The sequence below is a fragment of the Silurus meridionalis genome, chromosome 15 (assembly GCF_014805685.1).
Source record: "Silurus meridionalis isolate SWU-2019-XX chromosome 15, ASM1480568v1, whole genome shotgun sequence".
Lineage (NCBI taxonomy): Eukaryota > Metazoa > Chordata > Actinopteri > Siluriformes > Siluridae > Silurus > Silurus meridionalis.
The window spans coordinates 355,001-370,000 of record NC_060898.1 but is presented as its reverse complement, the minus strand read 5'-3'; the positions used below and the strand labels follow the sequence as shown (position 1 = coordinate 370,000).

General features: G+C 41.0%; 1 protein-coding gene and 2 long non-coding RNA genes across 5 annotated transcripts in view; 1 reads left to right on the top strand and 2 right to left on the bottom strand.

Moving 5' to 3' along the window:
• Positions 1-2,077: 2,077 nt before the first annotated feature.
• Positions 2,078-5,487, bottom strand: LOC124397925. Its single transcript, XR_006927985.1, has 3 exons — positions 5,427-5,487; positions 4,734-4,854; positions 2,078-2,635 (listed from the first exon to the last, which is right to left on the bottom strand). It is a non-coding gene; the product is annotated as an uncharacterized LOC124397925 (long non-coding RNA).
• A 3,603-nt stretch (positions 5,488-9,090) lies between these two features.
• On the top strand, positions 9,091-11,138 carry LOC124397924. Its single transcript, XR_006927984.1, has 2 exons — positions 9,091-10,994; positions 11,084-11,138. It is a non-coding gene; the product is annotated as an uncharacterized LOC124397924 (long non-coding RNA).
• The window catches only part of poglut3 (protein O-glucosyltransferase 3), an 8,326-nt gene continuing 3,832 nt past the window's right edge, over positions 10,507-15,000 (bottom strand). For 2 of the 3 annotated variants that reach the window (XM_046867818.1, XM_046867816.1), the window contains exons 2-8: positions 13,322-13,519; positions 12,901-13,181; positions 12,591-12,807; positions 12,142-12,338; positions 11,811-12,005; positions 11,558-11,662; positions 10,507-11,333 (exon numbers count right to left, since the gene is read on the bottom strand). In XM_046867818.1, coding sequence (XP_046723774.1) covers positions 11,202-11,333; positions 11,558-11,662; positions 11,811-12,005; positions 12,142-12,338; positions 12,591-12,807; positions 12,901-13,181; positions 13,322-13,519 — 1,325 coding nt within the window. In that variant the 3' untranslated portion in view covers positions 10,507-11,201. The remainder of the gene's footprint in view (positions 11,334-11,557; positions 11,663-11,810; positions 12,006-12,141; positions 12,339-12,590; positions 12,808-12,900; positions 13,182-13,321; positions 13,520-15,000) is intronic. The other variant, XM_046867817.1, reaches the window with a different exon arrangement.

Here is a 15,000-nt window from a genome sequence, read left to right as displayed (position 1 = left end):
ATACTTTGTGCAGAACAGCTCCAGGATTCCAGTCGTACACAGTGAAATATGTGACGCTTGGAGCTGATGAAATAGTGATTTTGCAGTGTCCCCTGGAGAGAAAGTCCCATACCAGAAGAGTCAAATGCTAAAGCGCAGAGTTCAGAGCGAGGCCATTAATCAAAACAAAGATACGGAGCAAGAACAAGAACAAAACCAAGGCGAGCGGCGAGTTGGCGAGGAGAACGCCACTGCGGAGACACTGCGCAACGCACCCAGACGTGGGCTGGAGCCAACAAACCACACGGACATGAAGAATACGATCCAGAGCGTGAAGCAGGAGCATTATGGAAAAACAAACAGTAGGACACCAGGAAGCAACTCGACCCCAGCTGAGCAGCATGACCACACAAGACCACGAGACCACACGAGACCACATGAGACGAGACCACACGGGACCACATGACACAAGACCACATGAGACCACACGAGACCACATGAGAAGGAGTAATTAATGAGATCACACAGGCTCCCAGTCAGGTTTTTCATTCCATATGCTCAGCTTAAGCTTTATACGCTTCTCTTTTCTTCTCTGTGGGTAAAAAACGCCACGTGAAGCTCAGCTCATATCACACACACTGATTTATTTAATCCTAAAAAGTTTCCAAACACAGATCGTTTTACTTCCACAGTCCCTGAGACTGGAAGGTGATATTCTGAGAGACAGAACACTACGGAGATAAATATTAAGTCCTGGAATGACTGTCACGCATTGTCTTCATCTGAACATGATTCAACTTCTGTTTAGAGTAGAAATGACAGAATAGAGTAAAATATGCCAGTACACACACACACACACACACACACACACACACACACACACACACACACACACACACACACCTCCCACAACAAAACTGCACCAAACTTCTGTAAGCTCCACTCCCTATCCAACACTTCATAATTCAAGTATCTAGCTACTCCTACATCTTCCTCATCTACATCCTCCTCATCTACATCCTCCTCATCTACATTCTCCTCATCTACATCTTCCTCATCTACATCCTCCTCATCTACATCCTCCTCATCTACATCTTCCTCATCTACATCCTCCTCATCTACATCCTCCTCATCTACATCCTCCTCATCTACATCTTCCTCATCTACATCCTCCTCATCTACATCCTCCTCATCTACATCTTCCTCATCTACATCCTCTTCATCTACATCCTCCTCATCTACATCCTCATCTACATCTTCCTCATCTACATCCTCCTCATCTACATCCTCCTCATCTACATCTTCCTCATCTACATCCTCCTCATCTACATCCTCCTCATCTACATCCTTCTCATCTACATCCTCCTCATCTACATCCTCCTCATCTACATCCTCCTCATCTACATCTTCATCTACATCCTCCTCATCTACATCTTCCTCATCTACATCCTCTTCATCTACATCCTCCTCATCTACATCCTCCTCATCTACATCTTCCTCATCTACATCCTCCTCATCTACATCTTCCTCATCTACATCCTTCTCATCTACATCCTCCTCATCTACATCTTCCTCATCTACATCCTCCTCATCTACATCTTCTTGAAATTTGGTAAAGAAGCCAGTTTGGCATCATTCTCCTGTCAGACTGCTGTTCCACATGTTCCACATGGACACTGATTCTGATCTCTGAGTCGGTTACTAGCCTTTTTTCCCTCCATGAAATCACAAAGAAGTCTGTGGCTGTGTGTGTGTGTGTGTGTGTGTGTGTGTGTGTGTGTGTGTGTGTGTGTTTGTTGTTGGCTTTGAAGTAAAATCATACAAAAGGAATTCTTAACAAACCCATGGAGAGCTTTGAAAAGCACCAGCGTTCACCTTCTGGACAAATGAAACAAAACACAAAGACAAGAGAAGAAACGCATCAGGGTCAAACTGGAACAAACCATCTGTAATACCAGGGGGGTTCTGATACCGTGATTTTATACGTCCAGACAACGTTGTCTCGTCACGTCTCAGCTGTAAAATGCTGGTGGTGAAGTGATTGTATATTAAGAAGACAATCCTGAGTAAATTTGACTGTTTTTACGAGACGGAATGATTCTGTTGGATGATTTACTTTAATTGATTTCCATAAAAGGAGAATTTACACAATCGCATTAACAGTCGCAGGAGAATCAGAGGCTGAGTTTTAATGCAGAGTCAAAACTATTCTCACTGCGTTAATGATCTGCTTTAAAGATGTGGTTCGAGTGTAAACAGTTCATTGATTTCCAGAAGTGAGTCAGCAGTTAAAATAAACCAGAGCTTTAATAAAAAAAGAAATGATTTCAGACTCAGAGGCGTCACGTCGAGGCTCAAACTTTTCTGCAACGACAGCGAAGATATCGGCACGTCGGGCCTCGCCGCACTGCCGTCCTCAGCTGGGTTTAAACTTTCACAAGTTAAACAGACTGATGATGCTGATGATGCTGACGATGCAGCTCTCCGATGTTCAACCACAGTGTAAATTCTCTTTGATCTTCAGCAGAACAGCAATCCATCAGAATTGAACCAGCGCTTCACCATCCGTCATCGGAAAAAACCCTCAGATCGATGAAGCTTCATGACATTCAAACCAACAAGTTCTAAACTTCAGCTCTCAGTGTTCGAATCCATCCTGGTGAAACAGATAAACCTCAAGTTGTTGTAAAAAAAACATTTAAAGATCAGAGAAGATTTGAACTGAATAATGTTTCAGGACAGTGTTATTATGTCATAAAGTGTGAGAGCCAATCAGGTGCAATATGCAAATGAAGGCAATGTGATGCTGTTTTCTGTCGTTCTTCTGTAAATTTTTATGTAAAACCTCTTTTATATAAACCTCATTAATTAATTTATTATTAAATATCTGATGGCATTGAACAGACGCAGCTGACAGTCCGAATGTCTTTTAGTTCTATTTCAGTTTGAAACTTTTTCTGAATCCTGATTTCTGATTGGCTGAAAAGCCTGTTGAACGTCGTCATGAGCTCAGTCACAAGCTCTATTTGTGTAAAATAAAAATGTGTATATTTGTATTTCACTGTTAGAGTTTTAATGTGAGAATGAAAAATAAACACATTCTCTTCAGCACACTAAATGCTAATATTAACATCAATCTGTTCTACTGAGAAACATTACAGTGCTACTGTACAAGACTCTTGTGACTAAATAAAACTTGTGAGTTTGTGTGAATATTATTACTATTATTAGAATATACACCAGGAATGATAGCTAAAGGCTAATGCGTTTCCAGCTTATGTTTTATATATATGAACTGTTAAAACAAACTTTACATTTCCAAAAAAACTTTAGTTATTAAAATATCAAAGCCGGTACAAGTAAAATGATTGTCAGTTCACTCAGCATCAAATTCTGCAAAAAAAACCTCTTCAATGTTGCATCACAACTCGACTTTACACCATCACAAAGTTTTAAAATCGCAGAAATCAGAAGTTCAGTACATCTCACTTTTTTCTTTCATACCAAATGTGTCTCATGTTAAATAAATAATAAATTAATAAATAAATTCTATAAAAAATCTGCAAAAAATAAAAAACTGTCAGGACTCAGGAACACGTCGAAGCTCGACAAGAGCAAAACGAGGAACATTTTCAGTGTGACGTTCCTTCAGCGACTCTGATGGGACGTCGTTACTGCAGATTGCATCAGTGTCCAACAGACGACTGTCTCCACATGGACATCAGCAACATGCTGTGTTTACAGAAAGACTGAACTGGGACACGGCAAAGAAAAACATCTCTGAGTTCTGCAAGATTCTGGAGTTATTTTACTTTATATATAAAGTTATTCAAAGACCTGAAACAATCAGATTTATCATCCATCAGAAACATCAGATTCATCCATCAGAAACATCAGATTCATCCATCAGAAACATCAGATTTATCATCCATCAGAAACATCAGATTCATCCATCAGAAACATCAGATTCATTCATCAGAAACATCAGATTTATCATCCATCAGAAACATCAGATTCATCCATCAGAAACATCAGATTCATCCATCAGAAACATCAGATTCATCCATCAGAAACATCAGATTCATCCATCAGAAACATCAGATTTATCATCCATCAGAAACATCAGATTCATCCATCAGAAACATCAGATTCATCCATCAGAAACATCAGATTTATCATCCATCAGAAACATCAGATTCATCCATCAGAAACATCAGATTTATCCATCAGAAACATCAGATTTATCATCCATCAGAAACATCAGATTCATCCATCAGAAACATCAGATTTATCATCCATCAGAAACATCAGATTCATCCATCAGAAACATCAGATTTATCATCCATCAGAAACATCAGATTCATTCATCAGAAACATCAGATTCATCCATCAGAAACATCAGATTTATCATCCATCAGAAACATCAGATTCATCCATCAGAAACATCAGATTCATCCTTCACTGACTTAATCAACACAAAGTTACACACCTTTTACTCTTCATTTTTATACTCAGTGTCAATGTTCTCATTCATTTCTAATTATATTTATAAACTATTCATTTATTCAACATTTTATTTTTAATTATATTTTATAAATATTTTGTTTCTTGCTTTCTATAATTTATGCCATTATTATTATTATTATTATTATTATTATTATTATTATTATTATTATTATTATTATCATCTAATTTGAGTATGTTTGTGTGAATATAATGTCATCTAAACATGTTGATGTTAACCAGAAACCTACATCGGCTACATGGGTTTCCCCTGAAGTTTACTCCACCCCCAGCACCATGCCTTCAGAGCAGGAGTCTGTAGAATTCCACAGGGTGCAGGTCTTCTCAACTGGGGTTCTGGTGGATTCTTCTCTGGGGAGAAAGCAGTTGTCTTTCCTTATACAGGGAGTGGCATTTCTTCAAGCCACACCTTTAATCTCGTCTCATTAAGATGAGACTCTAATCAGTTTATGGAGATCTCGCGATCCGTGAAGTTCACCTTCACATTCAGCTCTGATGGAAACACTACTACAGTTTACTGATCATTATCACACACATGAACATCAGAGTTCTGTAGAAATCCTGACATTTCAAAAGGGTTCAAAATCTCTTTCATCTGATCCATCCATCCATCCTTTTATTCATCCATTACATTACATTACATTTGCGGCATTTAGCAGACGCCCTTATCCAGAGCGACGTACAAACGTGCTTTAAATCTCTAGTAGTGAATAAATCTACACTGGTATGCAAGAATACAAACTCAATATAAATATAACTCGAATTCTACAAACTTGGAAAGTGCTAATTTAGGTATTTCAGGAAGAGGTAGGTCTTCAGTCGTCGCTTAAAGATAATCAGGGACTCTGCTGTACGGACATCTAGGGGAAGTTCATTCCACCACCTCGGTGCCAGAACAGAGAAGAGCCTTGAAGTGTACTTACCTCTCATTCTGAGAGAAGGTGGTACCAGTCGAGCAGTGCTGGAGGATCTCAGACAGCGTGGTGCAGTGCGAGATGTGATGAGGTCACTGAGGTAAGATGGTGCTGGTCCATTTTGGCCTTGTAGGCAAGCATCAGTGTTTTGAATCTGATACGTGCAGCTACTGGAAGCCAGTGAAGGAGCGCAGCAGTGGGGTGGTGTGGGAAAACTTGGGCTGATTGAACACAAGTCGTGCAGCTGCGTTTTGGATCATTTGCAGTGGACGAATAGCGTTCAGGGGAAGACCTGCCAGCAGAGAGTTGCAGTAGTCCAGTCTTGAAATGACAAGAGACTGAACAAGCAACTGGGCAGCCTGTATGGACAGAAATGGTCGAATCCTTCGGATGTTATAGAGAAGAAATCGACAAGAACGAGCAACATTAGCGACATGTGGGAAAAAAGACAGTTCATTGTCCATAGTTACCCCAAGGTTACGAGCAGTGGCTGAAGGGGAGAGCAGAGAGTCATGAAGTGTTATTTGTAGATCTTGACCTGGAGATGAATCACCTGGGATGACCAGCAGTTCTGTTTTGCTGGGGTTGAGTTTAAGTTGGTGAGCCCTCATCCATAAAGATATGTCTGACAAGCATGCTGAGATCCGAGCGGAAGCTGTGGTATCTGATGGAGGAAAGAAAAGATGAGTTGAGTGTCATCTGCATAGCAGTGATAAGAAAACCCATGTGAGGATATGACTTCACCAATGGAGTGGGTATAGAGGGAGAAAAGGAGGGGACCAAGTACCGAGCCTTGTGGGACACCAGTGGTGAGTCTGCATGGGCAGATGTGGATCCCTCCATGTTACCTGGTATGAGCGACCTTCCAGGTAGGAAGCAAACCATTCCCATGCTGTTCCGCAGATACCAAGGCTCTTGAGGGTTGACAAAAGTGTCTTGTGGTTGACTGTGTCAAATGCTGCTGAAAGGTCCAGAAAGATAAGTACAGATGACAGCTTGGCTGACCGAGCAGCATGTAGTTTCTCAGAAACAGCCAATAGGGCCGTCTCTGTGGAATGTGCCGCTTTGAACCCAGACTGGTTCGGATCGTGGAGGTTGTTCTGTGAGAGATAGACAGACAGTTGGTTAAAACAGTGCGTTCCAGAGATTTAGAAAGAAAGGAAAGGAGTGATACCGGTCTGTAGTTGTTGATGTCTGATGGATCCAGAGCCGGTTTCTTCAAGATAGGAATGACCCTTGCTTGCTTGAAGGTAGTTGGTACATAGCCAGATGTTAATGACCCATTGATGATTGTGGAGATGAAGGGCAGGAGATCTTGCGTGATGGTCTGGAGCGTAGTTGAAGGGATTGGATCCAGAGGACAGGTGGTGGGATTGCAGGATCGGATGACTTGCAGTATCTCATCTTCTGTTAAGGTTGAGAAGCTTGACAGAGACGTAGTGGATTGTTGGCTGTGTTGTGTAATCATTGTTGGAGAGGAAGTGAAGGTCTGGCAGATTTTCCTAATCTTCTCATCATAGAAGGAGGCAAAGTCATTAGCAGTCAGGAGGATGGAGCAGGTGCAGCAGGGGGGTTTAGTAGAGAAGAGAAGATGTTGTGAAGCTTACGAGGATCTTGTGCAGAGGCCTCAAGCTTTTCCTTGTAGAAGGCAGTTTTGGCAGAAGTCACCTCAAAGAAAATTTGGTCAGGAGTGCACGGTAAGATGAGAGGTCTACATCAAGCTGTGATTTTTTCCACTTCCTCTCTGCAGATCGGAGTTCTCGTCGATTACTGCGCAAAACTTCTGACAGCCACGGTGTGGGACAAGAAGTCTTCTTGGGTCTTGTAGTCAAGGGACAAAGGAGGTCCATGGTTGAGGAAAGAGATGAGAGGAAGGAGTCCGTAGCAACGTCTAAGGGTAGAGAGGAAAAGGAGACGGGTCAGGAAGAGATGAAAGAGTACATGAAGTTACAGAGGAGGGGAGATAGAGTGAAGGTTAGGACGGATAAGAGAGACATGTAAATTATTTTTAGGTTGAATAGGAAGAGTGATTAAAAGGAAACCAGGTGATGATCAGAGATTGGAAGTGGAGTGGCAGTCATGTCTGTAGCTGGAGTAGGACGGTGAAAACCAGGTCCAGGACATTTCCTCCCTTGTGTGTTGGAGGGCAGCTGTTAAATGTCAAGGAGAAGGTATTCAGAAAAGGCAAGAGGCAAGATGACTGAAGTTTGTCGGATGGGAGGTTGAAGTCACCAAGAACTGTCAGAGGGTGCCGTCAGAGGAAAGTACTGAGGAGCGTGTCCATCTCTTCTAGGAAGTCCCAAGGGGACCAGGAGGGCGGTAGATGACAATGATGAAAAGGTTGATTGGAGAGGTAACTGAAACTGCATGAAATTCAAAAGAAGAGATGGTTAAATGAGACAAAGGGAGAGGTGTGAAACACCATCTCCGTGATAAAAGTAGACCTGTACCACCACCTCTACCAGTTTCTCTTGGTGAATGAGAGAAAGCATAGGCAGAAGAAAGAGCAGCTGGTGTAGCAGTGTTCTGTGGGGATATCCAGGTCTCTGTAAGTGCCAGAAAGTCGAATGTGTAGTGGGAAGCCAAGCCTGTGATGAAGTCAGCTTTCCTTACAGCAGACTGACAATTCCAGAGCCCACCTACCACCGCTGTTTGAGATTGAGACAACAGGGAAGGGTAGATGAGGTTACTGACGATGTGACATCTGTTCTGTGGATAGGAACGTCTGTGTCTGTAAGAGATTACTACAGAGATGGGTTTGAGGCACATGACTAATCTCCCAGTTTGAGATCAATTTCTTAATTTCTTAAATTTCTTAAATTAATTCTTAAAGTAAGAAATAGTATAAATAGGACTTTCTAAATACACTAAGAGTTACTGACTTTAAGGGGGTTACCTACTTGTGGGGACAAGTAGTGGGGGTGCGCCTTCAATATAAGTGAGTAAGCCCTGCCCACAATTCACACCTCAAGTGAGACTGAAACTACTCTTGATTAATCACCTGACCAAGCTAATAAGCACAGACCAACACTCTAGAATCAACTGAGTTAAATAGATATACAAAGTTAGAATCCTACCTTACCAGAAGAGAGTAAATTCAAGATAGAGCTAAAGCACATCCATCCATCCATCCATCCATCCATCCATCCATCCGTCCATTCATTTATCTATCCATCCATCCATCCATCCATCCGTCCATTCATTTATCTATCCATCCATCCATCCATCCATCCATCCATCCTCTCTGTCCCTTTTCATTTTTCTTTCTCTCCATATCACTTTCTCCCATATGCTGTGTGTAACAAGACATGTGTGAGCTTCAGCTTCTGTGACTGCAGCAGACTGTTAAATAAAACCCCCAAGAGTGTGTGTGTGTGTGTGTGTGTGTGTGTGTGTGTGTGCTTGTGTGTGTGTGTGTGCTTATATTACTCTTCATGCTAAACATAATACTGTGAAAAATTCTATTAGATCTACAGATGTGTACAGAGCGACATTGTAATGATGGATGGATGGATGGATGGATGGATGGATGGATGGATAGATAGATATTTAACATGCAAATATTTTTTATTTAAATAAAATCTATAAAAATAAAACTATTGTGAACAGACTGTATTATGAATGACACTCTGATCATCTAAATGTCTGAAAGGACTCAGATCTTTATTGTACCTTCACCTTCTCTCTCTCTGAAGGATTAAAATTCCACTTCTCCATTTCAAACCGGTCACGTTTCTGAAGCACGGGCGGCTTGTCGTCACCTTTTTTCAGCTGCTTTTATCAAAAACCTCTTTCAGCTTCTAAAAGAACAGAAATAATATAAAAATTCAGAGGCTTCATCATTAAAACACACAGAGGAGACACAGAATGCGTGAAGCCACATCGCCCCCTACAGGACACTCACAGAGGAACAGGGAGAGGAACCGTAACTAGACTGTTAATGTACTGTGTGGACTGGAGGTGTTTCTTTCACACTTGCATGTACATTCTCAGAGAAAGCAGATTATTAGTTATTAGTCATTTATTTATCAATAATTTGCTCCTGGATTTCAGAACATTTTAATAGAGAATTTTAAGAACACAGGTTTTCAGATTATCACTCAGCAATTGAAGATCCTGAGTTTCAGCAGTGAAGCAAAAGATCATTTAGACATTAAAGATTTAAACAAAAATCTTGGAAGATAATTTCGCTCGGCTATCATTGTTCGAGTGGCACAGAACCTCCGTGTGGTGTTATCTAACCTAGCTAATGTTAGCCATGATCAGACGATCCGTTGCTGGTTCATATTCTATTTTAGGTCATTATGGATTGCAGGAGATCATGGGGCGTTTCCTTAATTTGCATATTTATGCATATTGATATACCCTGGCTAAACATGCAGTCTGTAGGCTGTGTTAGGTTAAGATTCTTATAAGCGTGGGCCATGACCCAGAAATGTTCCTCAATCTCATCCTCATCACCGCTCTCTCTCTCTCTCTCTCTCTCTCTCTCTCTCGCTCTCTCTCTCTCTCTCTCTGCTGTCCAATCAGCTTTAATTTAATTGAATGTAATTACACTGAAATTACTGCATTCTCAATTATCTTTCTTTCACAGATCTCCGAGACAGATGTGAGACGAGACGACTTGCTGAACCTCTGGAGTTCAGAGGAGGGGCATGTTCATGTGAGACACACTGCAGCTCTGTTTCTAAACACACACTGCATTAAAGCTAAATGTGATAACCTTCTGCAGGAACTTCAGCACAATGTTTTAAAAAAAGCTAAAGAAAAAGAAGGTAGAAGAGGGAAAGGTCAAATCAGAAAGTCAAGGTCAAATTAACTTTCTGGATCATGTAACAATGGTGGTTAAAATATAGAATCAACTGACCAATCAGCTCTTCAGCTCTCATGACGTCACATCACATCTGCAGCGCAACAACTTACATCCTATTAAAACCTTAATATCCTGCAGCTGAGTCGATTCAGAGTCGATTCAGGATTCATTTCACACATTCTCTCAGGTGCACACACACACACACACACACACACACACACACACACACACACACACACACACACACACAGTAAGCAGGAGAACAGAGAGAAGAAAGACTGTAACAGGCGTTTATTTTACAAATAAAGATATTTTCTTTAGTCGGTGCATCCAAATCACTCTGAACACACTGCAGATCTGTTGTGAAATGTAAACAATAACGTTAAAAGCATATCACCACACACACACACACACACACACACACACACACACACACACACACTTTGCTGATGTTGCAGTTGTTAGTGTACAGGACAGTAAACAATCAGCTTAAAAGCCAGGCTGTGTTTCTCTCAGAGAAAATATAATACACTAAAAGGATCTTTACTTACAAAATATAATTACTGTGTGTGTGTGTGTGTGTGTGTGTGTGTGTGTGTGTAAGATCCAATATAAACTGATGAGATGAGTTCCTGGCTGTATTAGCAGCACATATGGAACAGTGAAATGAAACGGTGTGTGTTTTACAGGCAGCTCCACACTGAGCCCTTCACTTCCTGTGTGTGTGTGTGTGTGTGTGTGTGTGTGTGTGTGTGTGTGTGTGTGTTTTAGATAAGCTGTAGGTGTGTGAAGGTGTTTCAGTAACCTGTGTATTAAACACAGTTTGTGGTTTGGGACATGAGAATTTGTGCAGGTGTGTGTGTGTGTGTGTGTGTGTGTGTGTGTGTGTGTGTGTGTGAGTGAGACAGGTGGAATGGTTGGTCCTCTGCAGGAACTCTCTCCTGCAGTGAGATGATGAGGTTCCTCATGGGTCAGAGCTCATCACTCGTCCTCCTCCGTGTGTTCCTGAGACACTCGCACGCTGTGCTGTGGTCAGACGGCTGTTCCACTCTCTCCATATCAGCATGAACATCAGCGTCGTCCACCTGACGCTCTGCATACGACTGAACAAACACTCATTTATTATATTAATAATAACACTCATATTTATTATATTAATAATAACACTCATTATATTAATAATAACACTCATTATATTAATAATAACACTCATTTATTATATTAATAATAACATTCATTTATTATATTAATAATAACACTCATATTTATTATATTAATAATAACACTCATATTTATTATATTAATAATAACAGTAATGTTACTGTACCTTTAGCACCATGTAGTAATAACAGTAGAGTCTGTGAGGTTGGAGAAGATCTCTGACCAGTGCCTGCCCCGCCCTCGCTATAGCCTCCACCTCACCATCATTCTCCTGTTACACACACACACACACACACACACACACACACACACACACACACACACACACACACACACACACCATGAACATTTTCTGCTTTAATTCTATAAAAGCTCACTCACACAAGACATTACACAATAATTACTCAGTATTGTCTCACCTTTGCCCACTGGATCTTCTCAATCACATCAGACAGATCTCTCCTGAGCCGTAAGTAATGGCGCCCGGCTCGGAGGTGTGTGTAAAAGTGTTCATAATAGGAAGAGTCCTGCTTCATTACCACACTGTTCCCCAACATCAGATATGGAAACCTGTAGGCAGCAACTGTCCCGTCTACATTCAACTGGTACTTATACTGCACACACGCACACACACACACAAGCGTGCACACAAACACACACACACAAGCGCGCGCACACACACACACATTTATACACTTTATTATTATTCATACATTTATTATTATATTGAAATTTATGTTTTATCCACACCTTAAAGAAATCGAAGAATCCGACCAGCGGTGCTTTGCCCAGATCTTTCTCTCGTTCCCGGAAAAAGAAGAAAGCCGTGATCCCAGCGTCCAGCAGCTCAGGGTTTTTTTTGGACATGGAGACGAGATGAAGTCTCTCCTTACGACTGTCTCTGCCTCGGAAAAACGCTCGCTCTGTTTTATTCCTCCACACAGGACCTGCACAAACACCACGCACACACACACACACACACACACACACACACACACACTATACACCAGCACAGACTAATGCACTAATCATTACAGTTTACACACACACACACACACACACACACACACACACACACACTAAGTGGTTATTTTTATTTAACACAGTCACATCAGACTGTACCAGACAGAAAATTTAATCAATAAACACACACACACACACACACACACACACACACACACACACACACACACACACACCTGTATTTCCCTGTACAGACAGCAGGTCATTAGACACGCCCCTCATGGCCTCTAAGGTGGAGTGTGTGATGTCATAGGTGGGCAGGATGATGTCACGCGTGTCCTCCGAGCCGCACCATGAGAGAACAGGAAGAGGTCCAGGAGTGTCTGAAACTTTGCGTGTCTCTAAGGGCCAGTCTCCGACGTTAATGAAGAACTCAACGTCCGGCACACGGACCTGTCAGGGGATTTACAGTCAGACGATCAGAAAATCTTCAGGACACACGTTTGTTGGATATAACGTGGTGTGGGACATGTGGAAACATCTCACTTTGCGCATGAGTGACAGCAGCATCTCATCTGAGAACATCTTGAAATCGGTGTATTTCCCGAGCGAGCGCCGGTGCAGCTGGTTGTCCTTGATGGTGTAGTGAATCACGCCACGGTTTGAGAAGCGTGAGGGAACTTCCTGTCTCACCCTCCGCAGCTCGATGGAGGGAAAAGCACTAAAATCATGATCAATCTGAAGATCTGCACCCGGACACTTCATCATCCTCAGCCACGCCTCCGCGTCCTCATCTGGGCAATCGCAGTCCTCGTGATACACTGCTCCTGCAACAGGGGGCGGAGCCAGAGTCGTTCATAACAACAATAAAAATACCAAAACGCTCCTGAACATCTACATGACCTTCACCATAATGTCTTCACAATGAGGGGGCAGTGGGCGGGGCTTATCTTGGTGACACCCTCACCTGTCAGTGTGTATGGAGACTGAGCCACAGGTGTGTTTTTGTGAAACACCTCCACCTTCAGACCGTTAACTACGCTGGAGTAAAGCCGGAACCTCACGAGGAACGAGCCATCACTCCGATCCAGAGGAGCAGCAACATGAACACGGACTCGCTCCTGCCCCGAGAGAGCGCTCACTCTTACCTGGAACATGTCTGCACCTGGCGCACACACACACACACACACACACACACACACACACAGACACAAATAAATACAAATAATAATAATACATCATTTATTAAAGTTCATTTATGTTGGTTCCTAAAGTAATTAATATACATTGAATTAATATCAAATTAATATAATATTAGAAAAATAAAAACCGAAGTATAAATATACAAAGACAGACATTAAAGAAATGTTTAAATAAATAATACATTTAATTAAAAAAATAATTATTCTAAATATTTAGTTCTGTATAGAGTTTAGTATAAAGTTCAATGTAGAGTTCGGTATGGAGTTAAGTGTAGAGATTAGCGTGAATTCGGTATAGAGTTTGGTGTAGAATTCAGTGTGAAATTTTGTGTAGAATGCAGTATAGAGTTTACTGTAGAATTCAAAGCAGCTTTACAGAAATCGACAGTGAAGGTGATTGGTGTGTGTTTATTCCTGATGAGCAGCAGGGAGATGTTATGAGGAAGAAACCTTCAGAGGAACCAGACAGAAGTTTAGTGTAGAACTCAGTAAATTTTAGTGTGGCTTTAGTGGTTAAATCTACACTACAATACAGAGTTTAGAGTAGAATTTATTAGAGTTTATTGTAGAATTTAAACTAGTTTAGTTTAAAATTTTGTATAGTTTACTGTAGAATTATGTATAGTTAAGTGTAGAATTCAGTGTAGAGTTTAGAATAATATTCAGTATAGAGTTTAGACTACACTGCAGTAGAGTATAGAATTTAGTGTGTTATTCAGTGTAGAGATTAATATAGAAATCAGTATAGAGTTTAGTCTACACTACAGTAGAGTTTAGTGTAAAATTTAATAGTTTAGTGAAGAATTCAGTATAAGGTTTGGTCTACACTACAGTAGAGTTTAGTGTAGAATTTAATAGTTTAGTGAAGAATTCAGTATAAAGTTTAGTCTACACTACAGTATATATTTTAGTGTAGAATCCAATATAGAGATTAGTGTAGAATTTAGCATAGAGTTTAGTGTGGAATTCAGTGTAGCATTTATTGTAGAATTGGTGGAATTTAGTGTAGAATTCAGTGTAGATTTGGTGAAGTTTATTGCAGAATTTAGTGTAGATTTGTTGTAGAGTTTAGTGTAGAATTTAGTGTAGAATTCTGTGTGGATTTTGGGTAGTTTAGTGAAGAATTCAGTGTAAAGTTTGGTATAGAGTTTGGTGTAGAGTTCAGTGTAGATTTGGTGTAGAGTTTAGTGTAGAATTCAGTGTAGAGTTCAGTGTGGGTTTAGTGTGAAGTTGAGTGTAGAGTTCAGTGTAGAGTTTAGTGTAGATTTGGTGTAGAGTTCAGTGTGGGTTTTGTGTAGAGTTTAGTGTAGATTTGGTGTAGAGTTCAGTGTGGGTTTTGTGTAGAGTTTAGTGTAGATTTTGTGTAGAGTTCATTGTGGGTTTTGTGTAGAGTTCAGTGTAGGGTTTAGTGTAGAGTTCAGTGTGGGTTTTGTGTAGAGTTCAG